Source organism: Nycticebus coucang, chromosome 20 (assembly GCF_027406575.1).
Source record: "Nycticebus coucang isolate mNycCou1 chromosome 20, mNycCou1.pri, whole genome shotgun sequence".
Lineage (NCBI taxonomy): Eukaryota > Metazoa > Chordata > Mammalia > Primates > Lorisidae > Nycticebus > Nycticebus coucang.
The window spans coordinates 10,547,464-10,569,926 of NC_069799.1; the positions used below are offsets into that span (position 1 = coordinate 10,547,464).

The window sequence follows — 22,463 nt, forward strand, 5'->3', positions numbered from 1 at the left end:
GTATTCAAAATATCTGTCTTAAAGATGCTCCAATGGCAACACAGATACCTAACTGAAAGGAGATAAAGAATGCACAAAGAGGGTGGCACCTGTGGCTCAGTGGATAGGGCACCAGCCCCATATACCAAGGGTAGCGGGTTCAAACCCAGCCCGGGGCAAAACTGCAAACAAAAATATAGCCGAGCATTGTGGTGGGCGCCTGTAGTCCCAGCTACTCGGGAGGCTGAGGCAAGAGAATCGCCTAAGCCCAGGAGTTGGAGGTTGTTGTGAGGTGTGTGACGCCACGGCACTCTACTGAGGGTTCGTGAGACTCTGTCTCTACAAAAAAAAAAAAAAAAAAAAAAAAAAAAGAATGCATAAAGAAAATGAGAATGTTAAAGGACATTAACACTAATTCCCCTCCTCCACAAATACGAAGTGTGGACTTGAAAAATAAAATAACTGGGGTGGCACCTGTGGCTCAGTGGGTAGGGAGCTGGCCCCATATACTGAGGGTGGGGAGTTCAAACCCAGCCCCGGCCAAACTGCAACAAAAAAATAGCTGGGCATTGTGACAGGCACCTGTAGTCCCAGCTCCTTGGGAGGCTGAGGCAAGAGAATCAAGAGCCCAAGAGCTGGAGGCTGCTGTCAGCTGTGACTCCACAGCACTCTACCAAGGGCGATAAAGTGAGACTCTGTCTCGAAAAAAAAAAAAAAAAAAATTAAGAAAAGTGAAAAGATCCTAAGGTAATTATTACCAGCGAGCATGTCAAAATATTTACAATAGGAGTTCTATCACAAAAGAGAAAAATATTAGCAGGGAGCTTACATAAAGAAATAATGTCTCAGAAGTTTCTAAAGTGGAAGAAGAAAATATCATAAAATGTAAAGAAGCTCAACCTACCTTAACTAAGAACAACACAAAATGACTCAAAACAAGACACACTGTAAAGAAAGATTAAAAGCTTACAAGCAAACTCTGACATTGAAATCAGCAATAAAAATGTGATTTGGCATGTGCAAAAGCATTCCTATAGGATGATTAACAGATTTTTTAAGCAAAAATACCTTATAAGCAAGAAAGATGTGAAATCATATATTTAAAATGCTAAAAAAAAATAACTACCAACCCAGAATACTATTTGTGGTAAAACTGTAATTTAAAAATTTGTAAAAAACAACAAAAATTGTTAAACAAAAAAATTAAAAATTGTATACCAGGCTCGGCACCCACAGGATAGTGGTTACAGCGTCAGCCACATAAAGAGGTTGGCGGGTTTGAACCTAGCCCAGGCCAGTTATAACAATAATGACAACTATAACAAAAACAGCTGGGCGTTGTGGTCAGTGCCTGTGGTCCCAGCTACTCCGGAGGCTGAGGCAAGAAAATCACCCAAGCCCAAGAGTTGAAGGTTGCTGTGAGCTGTGATGCCATAACACCCTATCGAGGGCAACAAAGTGTGACTCTGTCTCTAAAAACTAACTAACTAAATAAATATTGTATACTGAAGAAACACCATACAGACTGCTAAAGAGACTGAGTTCTTCATATTGAAAAGTCAAATATTAGGACGGCACCTGTGGCTCAGTGAGTAGGGTGCCGGCCCCATATACCGAGGGTGGCGGTTCAAACCCAGCCCCGGCTGAAGTGCAAAACAAAACAAACAAACTAAATAGCCGGGCATTGTGGCGGGTGCCTGTAGTGCTAGCTACTTGGGAGGCTGAGGCAAGAGAATCGCCTAAACCCAGGAGTTGGAAATTGCTGTGAGCTGTGTGACGCCAGAGCGTGATAAAGTGAGACTCTGTCTCTATCAAAAAAAACAAAAAAAAGAAAAGTCAAATATTAGCCACACAGTCATATGAATACATAAATCTCCAAGAAAAATGTAGTTATATACATACACATATTATTCTGTGTTATTTTCAAGATGGTGAATAAAATACTCTTAATTCTGCTATAGATTTGAAAAGATGAACCCTCAAAGTAACCATAAATTTGTGTTCATGGATACACAATAGAAAAAGGTATAATTTATGACACCAAGAGAATGCAACTGGCAGAAATTTTATATGCAATTAAAGATTCCAGCTTAAAATAGTTTGTTACAACTTTTGGATGTTATAATATCTATGCTAAAAATAAAGAATAAGTATAGTACACATCTCAATGCTCTTGAGGTTTATAAAATAAGAAAAAAATAAAACTATAGTAGGTACACAAAAGGAAATGACAATCATTTTCAAACATGTCAGTACAAAAATCAAAATGCAAAGAAGGACAATAAATGAAAACAAAAGCAAAAAATAGCTATAATACCAACAGAAATAAATAACATGCAAAAATCAGTCCTTTTCAGTATTTACTTTTTTTGGTTGTTGTTGAGATAGTTTCACTTTGTCACCCTCTGTAGAGTGCTGCAGGGTCATGACTCACAGCAACCTCAAACTCTTGAGCTCAAATGATCCTCTTGCCGCAACCTCCCAAGTAGCTGGGATGATAGGCATCCACCACAACAGCAACCTATTTTTCTGTTTTCTTAGAGACAGGGCCTTTTTTGTTTGTTTTGTTTTTTGAGACAGAGCCTCAAGCTGTCACCCCTGGGTAGAGTGCTGTAGCATCACAGCTCACAGCAACCTCCAACTCCTGGCCTTAAGCAATTCTCTTGCCTCAGCCTACCAAGTAGCTGGGATCACAGGCACCCGCCACAATGCCCAGCTATTTTTTGGTTGTAGTTGCCATTGTTGTTTTGGCAGGCCTGGGCTGGATTCGAACCCGCCAGCTCAGGTGTATGTGGCTGGTGCCCTAGCCGCTAGAGCTACAGGCGCTCAGCCTAGAGATAGGGTCTTGCTCTTGTTGAGGCTAGTCTTAAACTCCAGAGCTCAGGCCATCCACCGGCCTGGCCTTCCAGAGTGCTAGTATAACAGGCATGAGTCACCGTGCTTGGCCCAGTATTTATTTTTTATATAATAGATTCCATAAATCAAATTACATATTTTTTTAATATAACATCACATTTCCCAAATATATGAAGCAATCTATTACAGAATTGAATTAAAAATCAGACAGCAGGGGCGGCGCCTGTGGCTCAGTGAGTAGGGCGCCGGCCCCATATGCCGAGGGTGGTGGGTTCAAATCCAGCCCCGGCCAAATTGCAACAAAAAATAGCCAGGCGTTGTGGCGGGCACCTGTAGTCCCAGCTGCTTGGGAGGCTGAGGCAAGAGAATCGCGTAAGCCCAAGAGTTATAGGTTGCTGTGAGCCGTGTGATGCCACGGCACTCTACCCGAGGGCAGTACAGTGAGACTCTCCCCACAAAAAAAAAAAAAAATCAGAGAGCAGCCCAATAATAGTAGGATGATTTGATACTACTTTGAACAATAAAAAGAAATAGACAAAAGAACAAAAGGAACAAAAGGAAATAGGAGTTGAATGACACTATAAATCAGTCACACCTGTAAGTCTTTTACTGAACTCACCACTCAAAAACAGCAAAATACACACTATTTTTTTTTTTTTTTGAGAGTAGAGTGCTGTGGCATCACAGCTCACAGCAACCTCCAACTCCTGGACTCAAGCGAGTCTCCTGTCTCTGCCTCCCAAGTAGCTGGGACTACAGGTACCCGCCACAACACCCGCCTATTTTTTGGTTGCAGCCATCATTGTTGTTTGGCGGACCCAGGCTGGATTTGAACCCCCCAGCTCAGGTGTATGTGGCTGGCGCCTTAACCGCTTGAGCCACAGGTGCCAAGCCAATACACACTATTCTTAAGCACATGTAACACACTATTCTTAAGCACATGCAGACAATCTTTTAGCCACACAGAGCCTCAACAATTTTAAGAACATGAAAACCACACAAAGTGTTCTTTTTGACTATAGTAGAATAAAACTATAAGGAATACCGAAAGCAAAGTGGTATGTTCACAACATGTGAAAATTCAAGAACTATTGAAAACACTCTTGCTCAAAAGCTAAGCCATTTAATACTGTTAATATGCCTCACGGCACCTGTGGCTCAGTGGGTAGTGCGCTGACCCCATATACCAAGGGTGGAGGGTTCAAACCCGGCCCCAGCCCTGGCCCTGGTCAAACTGCAACAAAAAAATAGCTGAGCGTTGTGGCAGGCGCCTGTAGTCCCAGCTACTCAGGAGGTTGAGGCAAGAGAATTGCCTAAGCCCAGGAATTAGAGGTTGCTGTGGGCTGTGACGCCACAGCAGTCTACCAAGGGCAATAAAGTGAGACTCTGTCTCTACAATAAATAAAATACTGTTAATATGCCAGTGCTACCCAAAGTGATCTGCAGATCTCATGAAATCTCTACCAAAATACCAATGGAAGAATTTTTTTTTTTTTAAGAGACAATCTCACTTTGTTGCCCTTGGTAGAGTGCCGTGGCGTCACAGCTCACAGCAACCTCCAGCTCTTGGGCTTAGGCAATTCTCTTGCCTCAGCCTCCCGAGTAGCTGGGACTACAGGTGCCCGCCATGACGCCCAGGTATTTGTTGTTGCAGTTTGGCCAGGGCTGGGTTTGAACCTGCGACCCTTACCGTATGGGGCCGATGCCCTACTCAATGAGCCACAGGCGCCACCCAACCAATGGAAGTTTTTGTACAGTGTTAAAATATTTCAACATTTCTGGCTCGGCACCCATACCTGAAGTGTTAGGGCACCGGCCACATGCACCAAGGCTGTGGTTTAAACCTGCCCCGAGCCTGCTTAAAAAAAAAAAAAAACAATCGCCAGGCATTCTAACAGAGGCCTATAGTCCCAGCCTCAAGGGAGGCTGAGGCAAGAGAATCACTTGAGCCCAAGAGTTTTAAGTTGCTGTGAACTGTTGACACCGTAGCACTCTACTGAGGGTGATGTAGTGAAACTATCTCAAAAAAAAAGTTTCAAAATTTCTATAAAATCCTAAAGGATAACCTCCCCTCCATATTGGAATAGAGGAATTATATTTCCGATTATAAAACATTATACAGACAAATAGATGATAAAATGGATTAGAAACCTTGTACATAAATCCTCATTTATATAGTAAACTTACGCTTGCCAGCATTTCCAAAGTATCACAATGAGCAAAGGACTGTCTCTATAACAAATAAGGTTGGGAATACTAGAAATCCAAATTGGACAAATTTAAGTTAGACCTTACCTTGCACTGTACACAACAAGAACGCAAGTGCGCTGATAATTTTTTGTAGCTTTTGTAACTAAAATTTTAAAAAAAATTTCCAGTTCACTATATACAGAAATCATATTTTTTCACATTGATTTTGTATTCTGTACCTTTACTGGTTTTTCTTAATATTTCCAGGTTTCTTTGTATAGTCTGAAAAAAATTTTTAATGTAAAAACGGTCATTTTGGCTATTTTCCAAACTGAATGACTTTAATTCTTTTTCTTTTCTAATTGCTGTCATAAATACTTTCATTATTGTGAGGAATGGAAGTTGTGAAAACAGGTATCCTCATCTTGTTACAAATCTCAGAGAAAAAGCATTTCCCCATTCACTATAATGTTTTGTTTTATTTATTTATTTATTTTTTGAGACAAAAATCTCACTTTGTCACCCTTGGAGGAGTGCCGTGGCGTCATAGCTCACAGCAACCTCAAACTCCTGGGCTTAAGCAATCCTCTTGCTTCAGCTTCCCAAGTAGCTGGGACTACATGTGCCCGCCACAACACCTGGCTATTTTTAGAAATGAGGTCTACCTCTTGCTCAGGTTGTTCTTGAACCTGTGAACTCAGGCAATCCACCCGCCTCACTCCCCCAGAGTGCTGGGATTATAGGCATGAGCCACTGTGCCCGGCCTTTGTTGAGTGTTTTTATCATAAAGGAATGTTGTGAAATACTTTTCTTTACTTACAATAGCTGTAAAAAAAATAAATAAATAAATAAGATACCTAGCAATAAACTTAATTAAAAAGGTGAAAATTCTCTACATTGAAAACTGTAAAACATGTATGAAGAAATTCAAGTATACGTGAATGGAAAATTATCTTGTGTTAATGAATTAGAGAAATAATTCTTATTTTTTGAGACAGAATCTCACTTTATTGCGTGTCATGGCCTCATAGCTCACTGCAACCTCAAACTCTTGAGTTAAATGACCCTCTTGCCTTAGTCTTCTGAGTAATTGGGACTATAGGCGTCCACTACAACACTGGGTCTTGCTCTTGCTCAGGCTGGTCTCAAATTCCTGAACTCAAGCAATCTACACCTCAGTTTCCCAGAGTGCTAGGATTACAGGAGTGAACTACTGTGCCGGACTTGGAAAAATAATTTTTAAATTGACACACTATCCAAACTAAACTTCAGTTTCAATATAATTTTTATTGAAATATCAATGACATTCCTCACAGAAAATTGTTTTAAAACCCTAAAATTTATATCAAAATTTTGATATATACCAAATAGCCAAAGCAATCCTGGGCAAAAATAACAAATGTGGAGGCATCATAGTATCTCCCTTCAAATTTTACTAAAAAGCAACAGTAACAATATAGTACGGTATAACAACAGTAACAAGTATAGTAATGTATAGTCTTAAATGTATATATCACATACAAACAGTGATGTATCTAAAGGATATTTGGCTAAGTGAAATAAACCAGACACAAAAAGCCAAATACCGTATGGTTTTTACTCATGTGTAGAAATTTAAAAGTGTTGGGTGATACCCTTAGCTCAGTGAGTAGGGCGCAGGCCCTATATACTGAGGGTGGTGGGTTCAAAGCGGGCCCCAGCCAAACTGCAACAAAAAATAGCCGGGCGGGCGTTGTGGTGGGCACCTGTAGTCCCAGCTGCTTGGGAGGCTGAGGCAAAAGAATTGCCTAAGCCCAAGAGCTGGAGGTTGCTGTAAGCTGTGATGCCACGGCACTCTACCGAGGGTGACATACTGAGACTCTGTCTCTAAAAAAAAGAAAAAGAAATTAAAAAGTGTTATCATGAAAGCAGAGAATACAACAATGGTTATTAGAGACTGATAGAAAGGGAGAATAAAGCAAGACTGGTTAACAGTACAAAATTACAATTAGAAGGAGGGAACAAGTTTTGGTTTTCTTCACAGTAAGAAGAAAATGGTTAAGAGTTAGTTATTGTATATTATAAAATAGTTAAAAGACTAGCCTATGAATATTCTCAGCACAAAAATAATAAATACATGAGAAAATGGATACAATAAATGATTGTATCATTACGCAGTTTATGTGAAACATAAAATTATACCCGTAAATATACACAATTACAGGATGTCAAAAACATAAATAAAGACTTAAATGTAAGAGCTGTAAGTATTTCTAAAAGCTTCCTAACAAGTGGTCTTTATAATAATTTTTTTGTTTTTTTTTTTTCTTTTTTAGAGACAGAGTCTCACTTTATTGCCCTAGGTAGAGGGCTATGATGTCACAGCTCACAGCAACCTCCAACTCCTGGCCTAAGGCAATTCCCTTGCCTCAGCCTCCCGAGTAGCTGGGACCACAGGCGCTCACCACAACGCCTGGCTATTTTTTTGTTGCAGTTTGGCTGGGGCTGGATTTGAACCCGCCACCCTCGGCATATGGGGCTGGCGCCCTACCTACTGAGCCACAGGTGCTGCTCTATAATGATTTTTTGGATATAACATCAAAGGATTAGGCAAAAAAAGCGAGAACGTGCACATAGTACTACATCAGTGTATCCAAAATATTTCAAACATATTGAAAGCAAAACATGAAACAGATATTTGCACATTTATGTAACTTGCAACATTGGGCATTAAAGACAATACCTGGAAGCAAACCAAATGTCCCTTTACTGATAAGTAAATAAAAAATGTAGCCTATACATACAATGGAATAATATGTAGCTTTAAAAGACAGCAGTCATCGTGATGCATTTTACAGTGAAGACAAACCTTGAGGATATTATATTAAGTCAAATAAGATAGCCAAAAAGAAACATAGTTATTATTATACTCCTATAAAATATCTGAAGTAGTCCAAGTCATAGAAAGACAAATTACAATGATGTTTTTCAGAATTACAAAAAAAGAGAGACAGGATAATTTGTTGTTTAATAGGTATTCACTTTTAATTTTATAGGATAAAAGTGATTAGGAATCTGTTGAAAGACTATGTGACTATACTTAACACTACTGAAAAGCACACTTAAAAATGTTTGATCTGGGTGGGGCTGGAGTGGCTAAGGCTTGTAATCTGAATACCCAGGGCAGGCAAGGCAGGAGGATCGTTTGGGCTCAGGGTTCCAGACCAGCCTGAGCAAGACGGGACCCATCTCTACTAAAAACAAAAAAAATAGCCAGGCGCTGTGGTCCCAGCTACTCAGGAGACTGAAGCAAGAGGACCACTTGAGCCCAAGAGTTTGAGGCTGCTGTGAGCTGTGATGCTACGGCACTGTACCCAGGGTGACAGAGTAAGACTCTGTCTCAAAAACTAAAATACAATAAAATATAAATAAAATAAAATAAAAATATAAATAAAAGCTGTAGTATGACCGCCATGACCTCCAGCAAGTATCTGAACTAACTGGTAAAGCTTCTACCGCAAATGAAAGAACAACATGAAAAGGTCTGTAAGTAGGTACCACAGAAAGAGAACTGGAAGAAATAAATCAAGAGCTAATTGCTGACAGCAAAGCCTCACAGCAAAAGACTCTGAGCCTGACTGAAACCATCAAATACCTACAAACCAGCACTGACCACCTCCAGAGCCAGGTGGAAGAGGTGAAGTCGTCTAGCGGAGGGAAAAGGAGCCCAGGGAAGTGTGACCAGGAGACATCAGCACCCAACTCCTCCTATCTCACAGAGCTGTGTGAAGGCTGCCAACACTCTGTGTATGGTCGTGTGTTTGCAGAGAAGATGATGTCCTTGAAAGTCAGAGAAGTCCCAATGAAGAAAACAAGCACCTTAAGAAAACGGTGAGGCTGCTGCAGGCCCAGCTGAGCCTGCAGCAGAGGAGCGGTGCCTGTGGTGCACGGGTGGTACTGAAGTGGACGGCGAAGTGGACCAGGGACGGGGGCAACACCTACCCCACCAGCGCGGGAGCTGAGGCTTAGGGGGCAGACATGCGGCCAACGTTCCAGCTGGAACACCCATTTGCGAATCGAAGAACCCTGTTGCTTCTCCCCCCAACCCCGGCCCCCCACCCCACGACCAGAATACAAAGCTTGTTCAAAGAGATCTAGATGTCTAGAAAACTAAGCAGGAAATAGATGAACCCAGAACAAAATGCCAATCACTTTCCTCTCATTCCTAAATGAAACTCTAGCTCTGCTATTAACTTGCCTATTTCCCATCACCTCAGACGAGTGTCTGTAGACTTCAAAGCCTAATGTTGCTCATGACATCTGCCTCACTGCTTTGGGGGTTAGCAAATGCATGCAAGTGGATAGGAGGTGGCTACTGATGTCACACCTACAATCTGATTCTGTAAGCTCCCTAGAAATCCCATGACAAACTGGCCCCTGGCTGGTGCACTAATTAGACTGCAGTTCCTGGAAAAGAACCAGTGGAGGGAAGCTCTATACTTCTGAAGTAGGCCTGGAGTTGTATAGTATGGGGGAGAAGGCAGAAGTGGAACAAACCTGGGGCAATTCCTGTTGCTTCTTTACAGAGCTTCTCAGTACCATCTACAGTCAGAGGGCTGCCAAACCAAAATGTCTTCAACAAACACTGTTAGATACTGTGAACTCATTAAGAAGAATGCTCAGGAGAAAACAGGGGTCTAATCCAAAATGTCTTCAGCAAATAAGTACTCCAACCTCTTGAGTTTTATTACATCTGCCACCATTTGAACTGTGACTGATAGGTAATCTTAATATATCTAAATCCAGCTGAATGAACTGAACTGGTAATCTTTGGTTTGACCAAAGTTAGCTTGTCAACATATACCCTAGAGGGCCTCCACTTCCTCATTCAAATATTTTTACTCAAAGCTCTAAGGTTTTAGGATAAGTAAATATGTAAATCTTTAATCCCTTTCTCAAATTCCCCTTCCTCTCCTACATGTTGTCAGAACTGGCTACCTTGCCAGCTACCGGCTGTTCTTGCTCACTTCTTCCATTTCTGTAAATGTTTTTGACTTGTAGAAAATACAGTCTACTGGCCGAGGGCGGTGGCTCACATCTGTAATCCTAGCACTCTGGGAGGCTGAGGCGGGTGGACTGCCTGAGCTCACAAGTTTGAGACCAGCCTGAGCCAGAGTGAGACTCCCATCTCTAAAAAAAAATAGCTGGGTTTTGTGGCAGGCGCCTATAGTCCCAGCTACTTCGGAGGCTGAGACAAGAAAATGGCTTGAGTCTGAGAGTTTGGCTATAACAGCACAGCACTCTACTGGGAGCAACAAAGTGAGATGGTCTCAAAAAAAAAGAGAAATTCCTGTCTACTACACATTCTGACTGTGAAAGTTTACTTTCCCTCTCCCTTGCATACTTTTAGTTTACAACTATTTAAGACTGAGGTTCTGGCGGGGCACCAGTAGCTCAGCGGCCAGAGCACCAGTCACACACATCAAGGCTGGTGAGTTCAAACCTGGCCAGGGCCAGCTAAACAACAATGACAACTGCAAAAGAAAAAAACAGCCAGGCATTGTGGGGGGCACCTGTAGTCCCAACTACTTGGAAGGCTAAGGCAAGAGAATTGTTTAAGTCCAAGAGTTTGACGTTGTTGTGAGCTGTGACATCAGGGCACTCTACCAAGGGCAACATAGTGAGACTCTGTCTCAAAAAAAAAAAAAACAAAAAAAAACTGAGGTTCTGACTAGAGGCAATGCCTAGTTAGAGTACATCACTAATGGCTGGGAACTGGCCTCTGTTATCCCAGTATATTTTTCTTCTTTTTTTTTTTTTTAGAGACAGAGTCTTACTTTGTCGCCCTCAGTAGAGTGCCATGGCATCACAGCTGACAGCAACCTCCAGCTCTTGGGCTTAGACGATTCTCTTGCCTCAGCCTCCCGAGTAGCTGGGACTACAGGCACCCACCACAATGCCTGGCTATTTTTTTGTTGCAGTTTGGCCAGGGCCAGATTCAAACCCACCACCCTCGGTATATTGGGCCAGCGCCCTACTCACTGAGCCACAGGTGCCACCCAGCCCAGTATATATTTTTCTAAAAGCCAATAAAGCTACTTATGAAAATGGAAAAAAATTAAAAAAAGACTACTTAGAAGAGATAATTAGAAAACTTTTCAAAAATCACTTTCAAATAACAAGTGTTTCTCTCATAAAGTAGCAATACAGATGCAAACAATAAAGGTAAGACTTTTTCACTACTCACCTATACAGGATAAAACAATCATTGGCTATACACACACACACACACACACACACACAAGCTACGTCTTGAACATATATGGCAAATATTTATAAAAGCAAAAAACACATTTTTATAGGCAACAGACCTATATCTAAAGCACATGGAATACACATCTGAAAGTGTCTAGAGTTGAACATTCTCATCCACTTTATAATATTCAGGTTCAAAATTCAAAATACAATTGACTTATCTGAGGGAACATACACCCCCCAAAAAAACACCCAAATCTATGAAATGAATATTAACAGTACTGTAGGGATAGAGACAAATACAATAATAAAAGTGAATTTTACTGCCCTATTTAAAACAATGGATAGATGGGCCTGATGTGGTGGCTCACGACTGTAATCCTAGGACTCTGGGAGGCTGAAAAGGGGGGATTGTCTGAGCTCACAGATTCCAGACCAGCCTGAGCCTGAGCGACACCCCATCTCTAAAAAATAGCCGGGCATCTGGGCGGCACCTGTGGCTCAAAGCAGTAGGGCGCCAGCCCCATATACCAGAGGTGGCAGGTTCAAAACAAGCCCCGGCCAAAATTTGCAAAAAAAAAAAAAAAAAATGGATAGATCATTCAGATAGCAAATGAATAGATGACACTTGTAAAACCCTATAGACCAAATAGACCCAATAGACATACATGTAACATTTTATTTAACAGTATGACAGTGAATATTCTTCTCAAGGAAACAGAACATTCTCCAAATAAAGCATGTACTAGACCAAAAAACATTTTTTTTTTTTTTTTGCAGCTTTTGGCTGGCGCCGGGTTTGAACCTGCTACCTCTGATATATGGGGCTGGCGCCCTACTCCTTGAGCCACAGGTGCCTCCCTAGACCAAAAAACATGTAAGAAAATTAAAAATATATTAAGTTTTTCCTTCTGATCACAATGTATAAAACTGGAAATCAGGGCAGTGCCTGTGGCTCAAAGGAGTAGGGCGCTGGCCCCATATGCCAGAGGTGGCGGGTTCAAACCCAGCCCTGGCCAAAAAAAAAAAAAAAAAAAAAACTGGAAATCAATAGCAAAAGAAAAACTGAGAAACTCAACAAGTGTGTGGATAGTAAAAAACATGTTCTTGAATAACGAGTCAGTCAAAGAAGAAATCCAAAGGGAAATAAAAAATTATTTTGAGACAGAAGAATTTGGAAACACCACCAACAACAAACACTTCGTGATACAACAAAAGCATTACTAAAATAGTTTCCAATGATAGCTTTGACATTAACAAAAAAAAAATTAAGTTTTTTTTTTTTTTTTTTTGCAGTTTTTGGCTGGGGCTAGGTTTGAACCCACCATCTCCAGTATATGGGGCAAGTGCCCTACTCCTTTGAGCCACAGGCACCGCCCCCAAAATTAAGTTCTTAAATAAACAACTAAATTGTAACTCTCAAGAAGCTTAAATACAGGGGTGCCCATAGCATGGTGGTTAGGGCACTGGCCACGTACTCTGGGGCTGCTGTGTTTGAAACTGGCCCTAGCCTGCTAAACAAAACAAAACAACAACAACAAAAATAACCAGGCATTGTGGTGGGCGCCTGTAGTGCCAGCTACTTGGGAGGCTGAGGCAAAAGAATGGCTTAAGCCCAAGAGTTTGAGGTTGCCGTGAGCTGTGACGCCACAGCACTCTACGAAGGGTGACATAATGAGACTCTGTCTTAAAAAAAAAACTGAAGGGAGAAAACACTTCCAAACTCATGTTATGAGGCCATCATTACTCTTATACTGAAGCCAGATAAGGACACTACAAAGAAAAATAAACAAAAAACACAAATCTTTATACACTGATAAAGATACAAGTAGAAATTTTCAACAAAATATTAAAATTGAAATTTATAAACACATTAAAAAGATCATTCACCATGAACAAGTAGAATTATACTTGGCATGCAAGGATATTTTAACATATAATAAATTAAAAAATACTACTAAGGGCGGCGCCTGTGGCTCAGTGAGTAGGGCGCCGGCCCCATGTGCCGAGGGTGATGGGTTCAAGCCCAGCCCCGGCCAAACTGCAACAAAAAAATAGTCGGGTGCTGTGGCGGGCGCCTGTAGTCCCAGCTACTCGGGAGGCTGAGGCAAGAGAATCGCTTAAGCCCAGGAATTGGAGGTTGCTGTGAGCTGTGTGATGCCATGGCACTCTACCAAGGGCCATAAAGTGAGACTCTGTCTCTACAAAAAAAAAAAAAAAAAAAAAAACCTACTAAAACAGAAAAGGTGGAAATTATATATATGATCATCTCAAAAGATTTATTTAAAGGATCTGACAAAACTCAATACCCTTTCTTTTATCTTTTGAGACAGAGTCTTACTATGTTGCCCTTGGTAGAGTGCTATGCCCTCACAGCTCACAGCAACCTCAAACTTTTGGGTTTAGGGCAGCACCTGTGGCTCGGTGAGTAGGGCGTTGGCCCGATACAATGAGGTTGGCAGATTAAAACCCAGCCCCAACAAAACTGCAACAAAAAACAGCTGGGCATTTTGGTGGGCTCCTATAGTCCCAGCTACTCGAGAGGCTGAAGCAAGAGAATCGCCTAAGCCCAAGAGGTGGAGGTTGCTATGAGCTGTGATGCTATACTACTCTACCGAGGGCAATAAAATGAGACGCTGTCTCTAAAAAAAACTTTTGGGTTTAAGAGATTCTCTTGCCTCAACCTCCCAAGTAGCTGAGACTACAGGTGCCCGCCACAACGCTGGGCTATTTTTCTGTTGTTGTTGTAGTTGTCATTGTTGTTTAGCAGGCCCTGCCCAGGTTCCAACCCATCAGCCCCAGGGTATGTGGCCAGTGCCCTAACCCCTGAGTTATGAGGGCAAGCCCTCAATACCGTTTCATAATAAAAAACGGAAACAATATAAATTCAAAAATATGTAACTCAACATAATAAAGTTCATATACAGCAATCCCTCAAGTACCATTATCCCCAAAAGTAAAATGCTTTTTTTTTTTTTTTTTTGTAGAGACAGAGTTTCACTTTATTGCCCTCCGTAGAGTGCTGTGGCGTCACACAGCTCACAGCAACCTCTAACTCCTGGGCTTAGGTGATTCTCCTGCCTCAGCCTCCCGAGTTAAAATGCTTTCTTTAATATCAGAAACACAATAAAGATACCCAGTCTTACCACTTTTCTTCAACATAGTATTAGAAGATCAAGCCAGAGCAATTATGTAAGAAAGAGAAACAAACCATAAGGCATTCAAATCAGAAATGAAGCAGTAAAACTCTATTTGTAGATGAAATGATTTTATATATAGAAAACTATAAAGAGCATATCAAAAATGTTAAGAGCTAATAAACCAGTTTGCTAAACATGTAGGTCACAAAATCAGCATTCAAAACTCAATTGCTTTTCTATACACTAATAATAAACTATCTGAGAAAAAAGTTAACAAAATCCCACCTACAAAAAATTTAAATACTATAAAATTCATAAGACTCAATTTAAAAAATAATGTAATCTGACATTAATGAATGTAATGAAAGAAGATGCAAATAAATGCAAAGATATCTCATGTCTATGGATTAGAATAATCAATATAAAATGTCCATACTATACAAAGCAACCTAGTACCCCCATTTAATCCTTATTAAAATTCCAGTGGTGGGCAGCGCCTATGGCTCAGTGGGTAGGGTGCTGGCCCATATACCGAGGGTGGCGGGTTCGAACCCGGCCCCAGCCAAACTGCAACAAAAAATAGCCGGGCGTTGTGGCGGGTGCCTGTGGTCCTAGCTGCTTGGGAGGCTGAGGCAAGAGAACTGCCTAAGCCCAGGAGTTGGAGGTTGCTGTGAGCTGTGACACCATAGCACTCTATCGAGGGCAACATAGTGAGACTCTATTTCTAAACAAACAAACAAACAAAAATAAATAAAATAAAATTCCAGTGGCTTTTTTTTTTTTTTTTTTGAAACAAGTTCTTACTTTGTCACCCTTGGTAGAGTGCAGTAGTGTCACAGCTCACAGCAACCTCAAACTCATGGACTCAAGGGATTCTCTTGCCTCGGTCTCCAAAGCAGCTATTTTTTGGTTGCAGTTGTCGTTGTTTAGCAGGTCCAGGCGAGATTCGAACCAGCCAGCTTCAGTGTATGTGGCTGCTGGCATCCTACTCCCTGAGCTATGGGGGCAAAGCCACCTAGCTTTCTTTTTTTTTTTTTTTTTTTTTTTTTTTGAGACAGAGTCTCACTATATTGGCTCAGTATAGTGCCATGGCATCACAGCTCACGGCAACCTTAAACTCTTGGGCTTAAGAAATCTCTTGCCTGGGTGGCGCCTGTGGCTCAACGGGTAGGGCGCCGGTCCCATATGCCGGAGGTGGCGGGTTCAAGCCCAGCCCCGGCCAAAAATAAAAAAAAATAAAAAAATAAAAAAAAAAAAAAAGAAATCTCTTGCCTCAGCCTCCCAAGTAGCTGAGACTACGGGTGCCTGCCACAATGCCCGGCTATTTTTTGTTGTTGTAGTGTCATTGTTTAGCAGGCCTGGGCCAGGTTCAAACCCACCAGCCATGGTGTAAGTGGCCAGTGCCCTACCCACTGAGATATGGGCACTGCCCCCACCCAGCTATTTTTAGAGATGTAGTCTAGATCTTGCTTAGGCTGGTCTCCAACCTATGAATTCAGGCAATCCACCTGCCTTGACCCCCCAGAGTGCTAGGATTGTAGGCGTGAGCCACCACGCCCAGCCCCAGCTAAATTTTCAATTTTTTATAGAAGAGGCATCTGGCTCTGGCTCAGGCTGTTCTCCAACCTGTGAGCTCAGGCAGTCCGCCCACCCAGGCCTCTCTGTGCTGGGATTACAGGTGTGAGCCACTGTGCCTGGCCTCCAGTGGCATTTTTTAAAGAAGTAGTAAAAAAAAACTTTTTCATGAAAACACATGACCACAAATAGCTAAGAAAAGTCTTGAGAGAAAGCAAAGGTGGAGTGAGTCTTTACATTTCTTGATTTAAAACTATTACAAAGCTAGGGCGGCGCCTGGCTCAGTGAGTAGGGCACCGCCCCCATACACCAAGGGTGGCAGGTTCAAACCCAGCCAAACTGCAATAAAAAAAACAGCCGGGCGCTGTGGCGGGTGCCTGCAGTCCCAGCTATTTGGGAGGTTGAGGCAAGAGAATCGCGTAAGCCCAAGAATTTGATGTTGCTGTGAGCTGTGATGCCACGACATGGCACTCTACTGAGGGCAATGTAGTAAGACTCTGTCTCAAAAGAAGAAAAAGAAACAAAAAGCCACATAACAGAGCAACTCAAAAATTGGAAGAAAATTTATCTTATGAATATAATTAAAATATGTAAGGATCTCAAACAAGTAAATAACAAAATAAAAACAAAAAACTCAGTAAATATGGGAGGCACGTGTGGCTTAAAGAAGTAGGGTGCCGGCCCCATATACTGGACATGGTAGATTCAAACCCAGCCCTGGCAAAAAAAAAAAAAACAACTCAGTAAGTAAACATGACTTAAAATGTGCAAAGTACTGAGTAGATATTTCTCCAAATACATAAAAGTGGCAAACAGGTTTATGAAAAGATGTCTTACCTCATCACTCATTAGGGAAATGCAAGTCAGACCACAATGAGATTTTACTTCACACATCTTATAATAACTATTATCAAAAAGCCAAGAGAGGGTGGCGCCTGTAGCTCAAAGGAGTAGGGCGCCGGCCCCACATGCCAGAGGTGGCAGGTTCAAACCCAGCCCTGGCCAAAAACTGCAAAAAAAAAGAAAAAAGCCAAGAGATATAAAATGTTGGCAAAGGTAAGGAGAAAAGGAAACCCTTGTACAATGTCAGAGAGAATGTACACTGATCCAGCCATTATGAAAAGCAGTATGGAGGCTCCTCAAATATTAGAAGTACCATACAATCCTTCCATCTCACTTCAGGGTATGTATCCAAAGGAAATGAATCGGCAATACAAAGAGATATGTGCTCTCCTCTAGTCACAGAAGATCACTCACAAAATATACTATTGTTCAGTCATAAGAAAAAAGGTCACCCTGCCATTTCCAACAACATGGATGGATGAACCAGGTAGAAATTTTGGTAATTCAAATAAAGTAGAGAAATAAAATTATTATAAATCAGCTATTTGTAGAATCTGAAACAGTAGAGATCCTACATACAAGTAGAAAGTAGGATGCCAACAGTGTGGGGTGGTAAAAATAGGGAGATATTTGTCAAAGAATACAAACTTTCATTTACAAAATCAATGATCAAATTCCATCCAAGTTGCTGCAAAAGAGAACAAAAATGAATGAATTTGGGGGATATAATGTACAGCACTGTGAATATAGGGAAAGAGCCATATTGTATATCTGGGATTAAGTAATACTCTATCATGAGAAAGAAAGAAAAAGAGAGAGGAAAGAAAGGAAAGGGAAGGAAGGGAGGGAGGGAGAAAGAAAGAAAGAGAGAAAGAAAGAAAGGGAGGGGCGGCACCTGTGGCTCAGGGAGTAGGGCGCCGGCCCCATATGCCGAGAGTGGCGGGTTCAAACCCAGCCCCGGCCAAACTGCAACAAAAAAATAGCCGGGCGTTGTGGCGGGCGCCTGTAGTCCCAGCTGCTCGGGAGGCTGAGGCAGGAGAATCGCGGAAGCCCAAGAGTTAGTGGTTGCTGTGAGCCATGTGACCTCATGGCACTCTACCCAAGGGCCGTACAGTGAGACTTGTCTCTACAAAAAAAAAAAAAAGAAAAGAAAGAAAGGGAGGAAGAAAGAAAAAAAATGAATACCTTAAGTGTTTCAACTCTCAAAATTTGGCAACTATGTGAGAGGAGGGATGTGCTAAGTTCGTTGTGTTAATGGTTATGTGCTGTACACAAAATTCAAATCATCAACACGTACACCTCAAAAATATAAAATTCGTATTTGTTAAAAAAATCCATGTCAGAAAAAACAGACAGGGGCGGTGCCTGTGGCTGAATGAGTAAAGCACGGGCCCCATATACTGAGGGTGGTAAGTTTGAGCCCGGCCCCAGCCAAACTGCAACAAAAAAATAGCTGGGCAGTGTCACACTTTATGGGGGCAAGACATGATTGCAAGAGGGACTTTACCTAACAATTGTAATCAGTGTAACCTGGCTTATTGTACCCTCAATGAATCCCCAACAATAAAAAAAAAAAAAAAAAAATAGCTGGGCATTGTCGCAGGCACCTGAAGCAAAAGAATCACCTAAGCCCAAGAGCTAGAGGTTGCTGTAAGCTGTGATACCACAGCATTCTACCAAGGGCGACAAAGTGAAGACTCTGTCTCTAAAAAAAAAAGAACCCAATATAGAAAGTAGTACATTTGACTATTTTACACATGTGAAAACTGTGCATACATAAAATTTTTAATCTTATCTCAGGCTAGAAGAAAAAAAACTTAATATAGAGAGAGACTTTTAAAATAATTTTTTTTTTTTTTTTTTTTTTTTGGCTGTTTTTTGGCTGGGGCTTGGTTTGAACCCGCCACCTCCGGCATATGGGGCCAGCACCTACTCCTTTGAGCCACAGGTGCTGCCCTAAAGTAAAAATTTTTAAATTAAATATTTGATATTTAATATGTAAGTTAATATTTAAAGTACGATGCTTTATACTCTGATGAAATTACAGTCTCAAATTTCATAGAATTAGAAATTAATAAAAACTACTTGACATCTGTCTACAGTACTTCTGGAGCTTCTGAACCAAATATCACTATGTCTACCGCTATGCTCACACATTTACAACATGAGGCAAAAACAGAACGTTAAAAATGGCTTAACATAATAAGAAAGTTAGAAATATGCAGATTTTACCAGGACCCCCAAGAGAATGGATGAGGAGAACAGACAGGCCGTCAAGAGGCCAAGAGAAGGACTTTGCTTCTAACTGTGAATTTGATGGAAGATTACTCAAAGGCAAAGGGAATCCTCAGATAATATTTTTTGCAATCTTAGAGAGAATCAATACTTAGATTATTCTTTAAGCATGAGAAAGAAAATGTCCTTCAAAGAGAGCAAGATAAATAAACCTAAACTTCTAAAAATTTAGTTTTAAAGGCCGGGTGTGGTGGCTCATGCCTATAATCCTAGCACTCTGGGAGACCAAGGCGGATGGACTGTCTGAGCTCAGGTGTTCAAGACTAGCCTGAGCAAAGTGAGACCCTGTCTCCAAAAAATAGCCAGGCATTGTGCCGGATGCCTATAGTCCAGCAACTCCGGAGGCTGAGGCAAGAGAATCACTTAGAACCCAAGAGTTTGAGGTTGCTGTGAGCTGTGATGCACAGCACTCTAGCCTGGGTCACAGAGTGAGACTGTCTCAAAAAAAAAAAAAAAAAAAAAAAAATTAGTTTCATTACCATTGCTCCTTAATCCACACTTTTTCTTTTTTTTTTGTAGAGACAGAGTCTCACTGTACCGCCCTCCGGTAGAGTGCCGTGACGTCACATGGCTCACAGCAACCTCTAACTCTTGGGCTTACGCGATTCTCTTGCCTCAGCCTCCCGAGCAGCTGGGACTACAGGCGCCCGCCACAACACCCGGCCATTTTTTTTGTTGTTGTTGCAGTTTGGCCGGGGCTGGGTTTGAACCCGCCACCCTCGGCATATGGGGCCGGCGCCCTTCTCACTGAGCCACAGGCGCCGCCCCTTAATCCACACTTTTATTCTGGCTTCCTCCTTGAAATCTGAACCTATTACTATGTCATCTGTTTTATTAAGTCCAACTTACCTGGGTGTTTGTCTTACCTTACAGGTCTTTCTTTTGTTTTTAAAATATGATCAGGTCCAGCTTAAAGAAAGCAAGTTCTACTTTATTAGAAAAAAGTCAAATACAGCTGGGCGCGGTGGCTCATGCCTGTAATCCTAGCAAGCTGTGGGGCCAAGACTAGTGGATTGCTTGAGCTCACACCTAAGCAGGAGTGAGACCCCATCTCTACTAAAAAAATGGAAAATCTGGGGCGGTGCCTGTGGCTCAAAGGAGTAGGGCGTCAGCCCCATCCATATACCAGAGGTGGCGGGTTCAAACCCAGCCCTAGCCAAAATAAATAAATAAATAAATAAATAAATAAATAAAAAGGCACATAAATTGTGCTTGGAATTCTAAAGTTTCAACTTAGTATTGCAATCAGTAAAGAAGAGGGAATAGTACAGATGATTCTAGAAACTATTTCCAAAATACTATTTTCTGACAGCCCAGGTAGAATACTTAAGAACCATTTTAAATTTGTGTTTACCGTGCTTCACTTTAAGTATGACTGAATAAAAAATAAAAAGAAGGAACTGGAATTAAAAGTATAGACTCCAATATTTTATATCATTGAATTTCTACAATCAACATTACAATACAGGTAAACATGACAATCACCTCAAGACAGAAGGTCAATGATGAGGTCAAATGTAAAGATTTTTTTGTATATTAACAACCCCCCTCATTTTGTTCCTGAAAGCAGGACTCTGAAATTCATTCATATAAAACACAAGCCCCCAAGACACTTTCTGTAACTTTGAAGAGGATTAGATCTTCAGTAGTTAAGTTATTCTCACCCACAGAGACCAGGTTTCTGTAGTTCTCTAACATCACATCCCGATACAAATTTTGCTGAGCAGTGTCCAGGTATTCCCACTCCTCTGGAGAGAATGTTATGGCTACGTCCCTGAATGTCAATAGTGTCTGAAATTAAAAAAAAAAAAAAAAAACAGAACAACAAATAAATAACACATTGACCATGTGGACATGAGTAGAGTTCTTAGGGCCAGGTATTCTCATTCCTCCAGAGAGCACCCTATGGCCACACAATTAAATGTCAACAGTCCCTGGGTGGAAAAATGGTATTCACTAGTTGGAACAGCCAGGAAACTATCTTTTCCTTCCCAGGTGAGTCAATTGGCCCAACTTGAGAGTCCTCCAAGACGGTGAACTAGAGGAATCTCCCCCCTCAGCCTATCCTTGGAAGTCAGGGAGGGCATGACCAGCCACCACCATCTGGACTATCCTGCTCAGAAACAGCACTGTAAAGGCACAGTGTGACAGCACTGGACAGTGGGAACAGAAAAGATAAGAAGGGAGGGAACCCAGCACAAGGAGTGAGGGAAGGGAGCATGGCAAACCAGGGCAAAACCTGAAAGTGAAATTGTTGGGGAATTAGGGCCACTGGAAAACGCTTGCCACCCCCTACAGCCACATGCAGGCGTGATCTGGGCACAGACCTGATTGCTGGGTGGGTCTACTCCATCAGGAATAAGGTGTGGAGTGGCATTCATAGGAGCTGGGGAACCATAGCGCTGTCAGGTACACTAACACCAGACCATTGAGGAAGGACCAGCAGGGAGTGTTCTGTCCCATGGCTACTTTGGGACTGAGCCAGTAACTTGTGGCCAAGTGGTTCCCTTGCAGAGCACAGGCAGGTATGGGCATGGGACTAAGGTAAGGAACGGACTCAGTGGTCTAGTTAACATTGAGGAGAGGTGGCCTGCCACTGCAATTCGGTAAGACACAGGGGTGGCACAAAGACTGATGAGGTCCTGAGTCTGCTGATGTCCATGGGGGCCCTGCTCTACACAGCTTCCAGGGACTCTGAGGCTGTAGAAGTTGACCAGTCATGGTTAGTTTGGGGCCACCTTCCAAGCTCAGTCAGCCATCTTTGGGCTGATCCTGCAGCTCTGCCAAGCAGATGAGGAAGGTCCCACCTTCCCCACAATCTCTGGATTACATTTGGATCACTGAGGCATGTTCCCCATTACGTGAAAACATCTAACTCCCCAATCCGTCCCATACTAGTTTGTGACATCCTTGACAATCAGCTGTAACCTCCAGGCCTGTGGCACCCCCCACTCCAATCTTCAAGAACGTGAACTTGAAGTGAGATGGGTACCAGCAGCCTCATCACCCCCATAAGATGGATACTGCTTGCCACCAACTTGCACCAGGGGGCTGTGTAGGATGAAAGATGAAAGGACGTGGCTCAAGTGGCTAAGGCACCAGCCACATACAACTGAGCTGGCAGGTTTGAATCCAGCCTGGGTCCACCAAACAACAATGATGGCTGCAACAAAAAAATAGACGGGCATTGTGGCAGGCGCCTGTGGTCCCAGTTACTTGGGAGATGGAGGCAGGAGACTCGCTTGAGCCCAGGAGTTGGAGGTTTCTGTGAGCTGTGATGCCACGGCACTCTGCCTAGGGCGACAGCTTGAGGCTCTGTCTCAAAGCAAAAAAAAAAAAAAAAGAAAGATG

At 42.0% G+C, this 22,463-nt stretch overlaps 2 protein-coding genes across 2 annotated transcripts in view; one reads left to right on the forward strand and one right to left on the reverse strand.

Moving 5' to 3' along the window:
- The window catches only part of LOC128573137 (zinc finger protein 501-like), a 501,109-nt gene that overhangs the window by 445,444 nt on the left and 33,202 nt on the right, over nt 1–22,463 (forward strand). The gene's annotated exons all lie outside the window — the stretch shown is intronic.
- Nucleotides 1–22,463, reverse strand: part of LOC128572284 (zinc finger protein 267-like) — a 45,108-nt gene that overhangs the window by 6,005 nt on the left and 16,640 nt on the right. Inside the window, exon 2 of the mRNA XM_053572114.1 lies at nt 20,777–20,903. Coding sequence (XP_053428089.1) covers nt 20,777–20,903 — 127 coding nt within the window. The remainder of the gene's footprint in view (nt 1–20,776; nt 20,904–22,463) is intronic.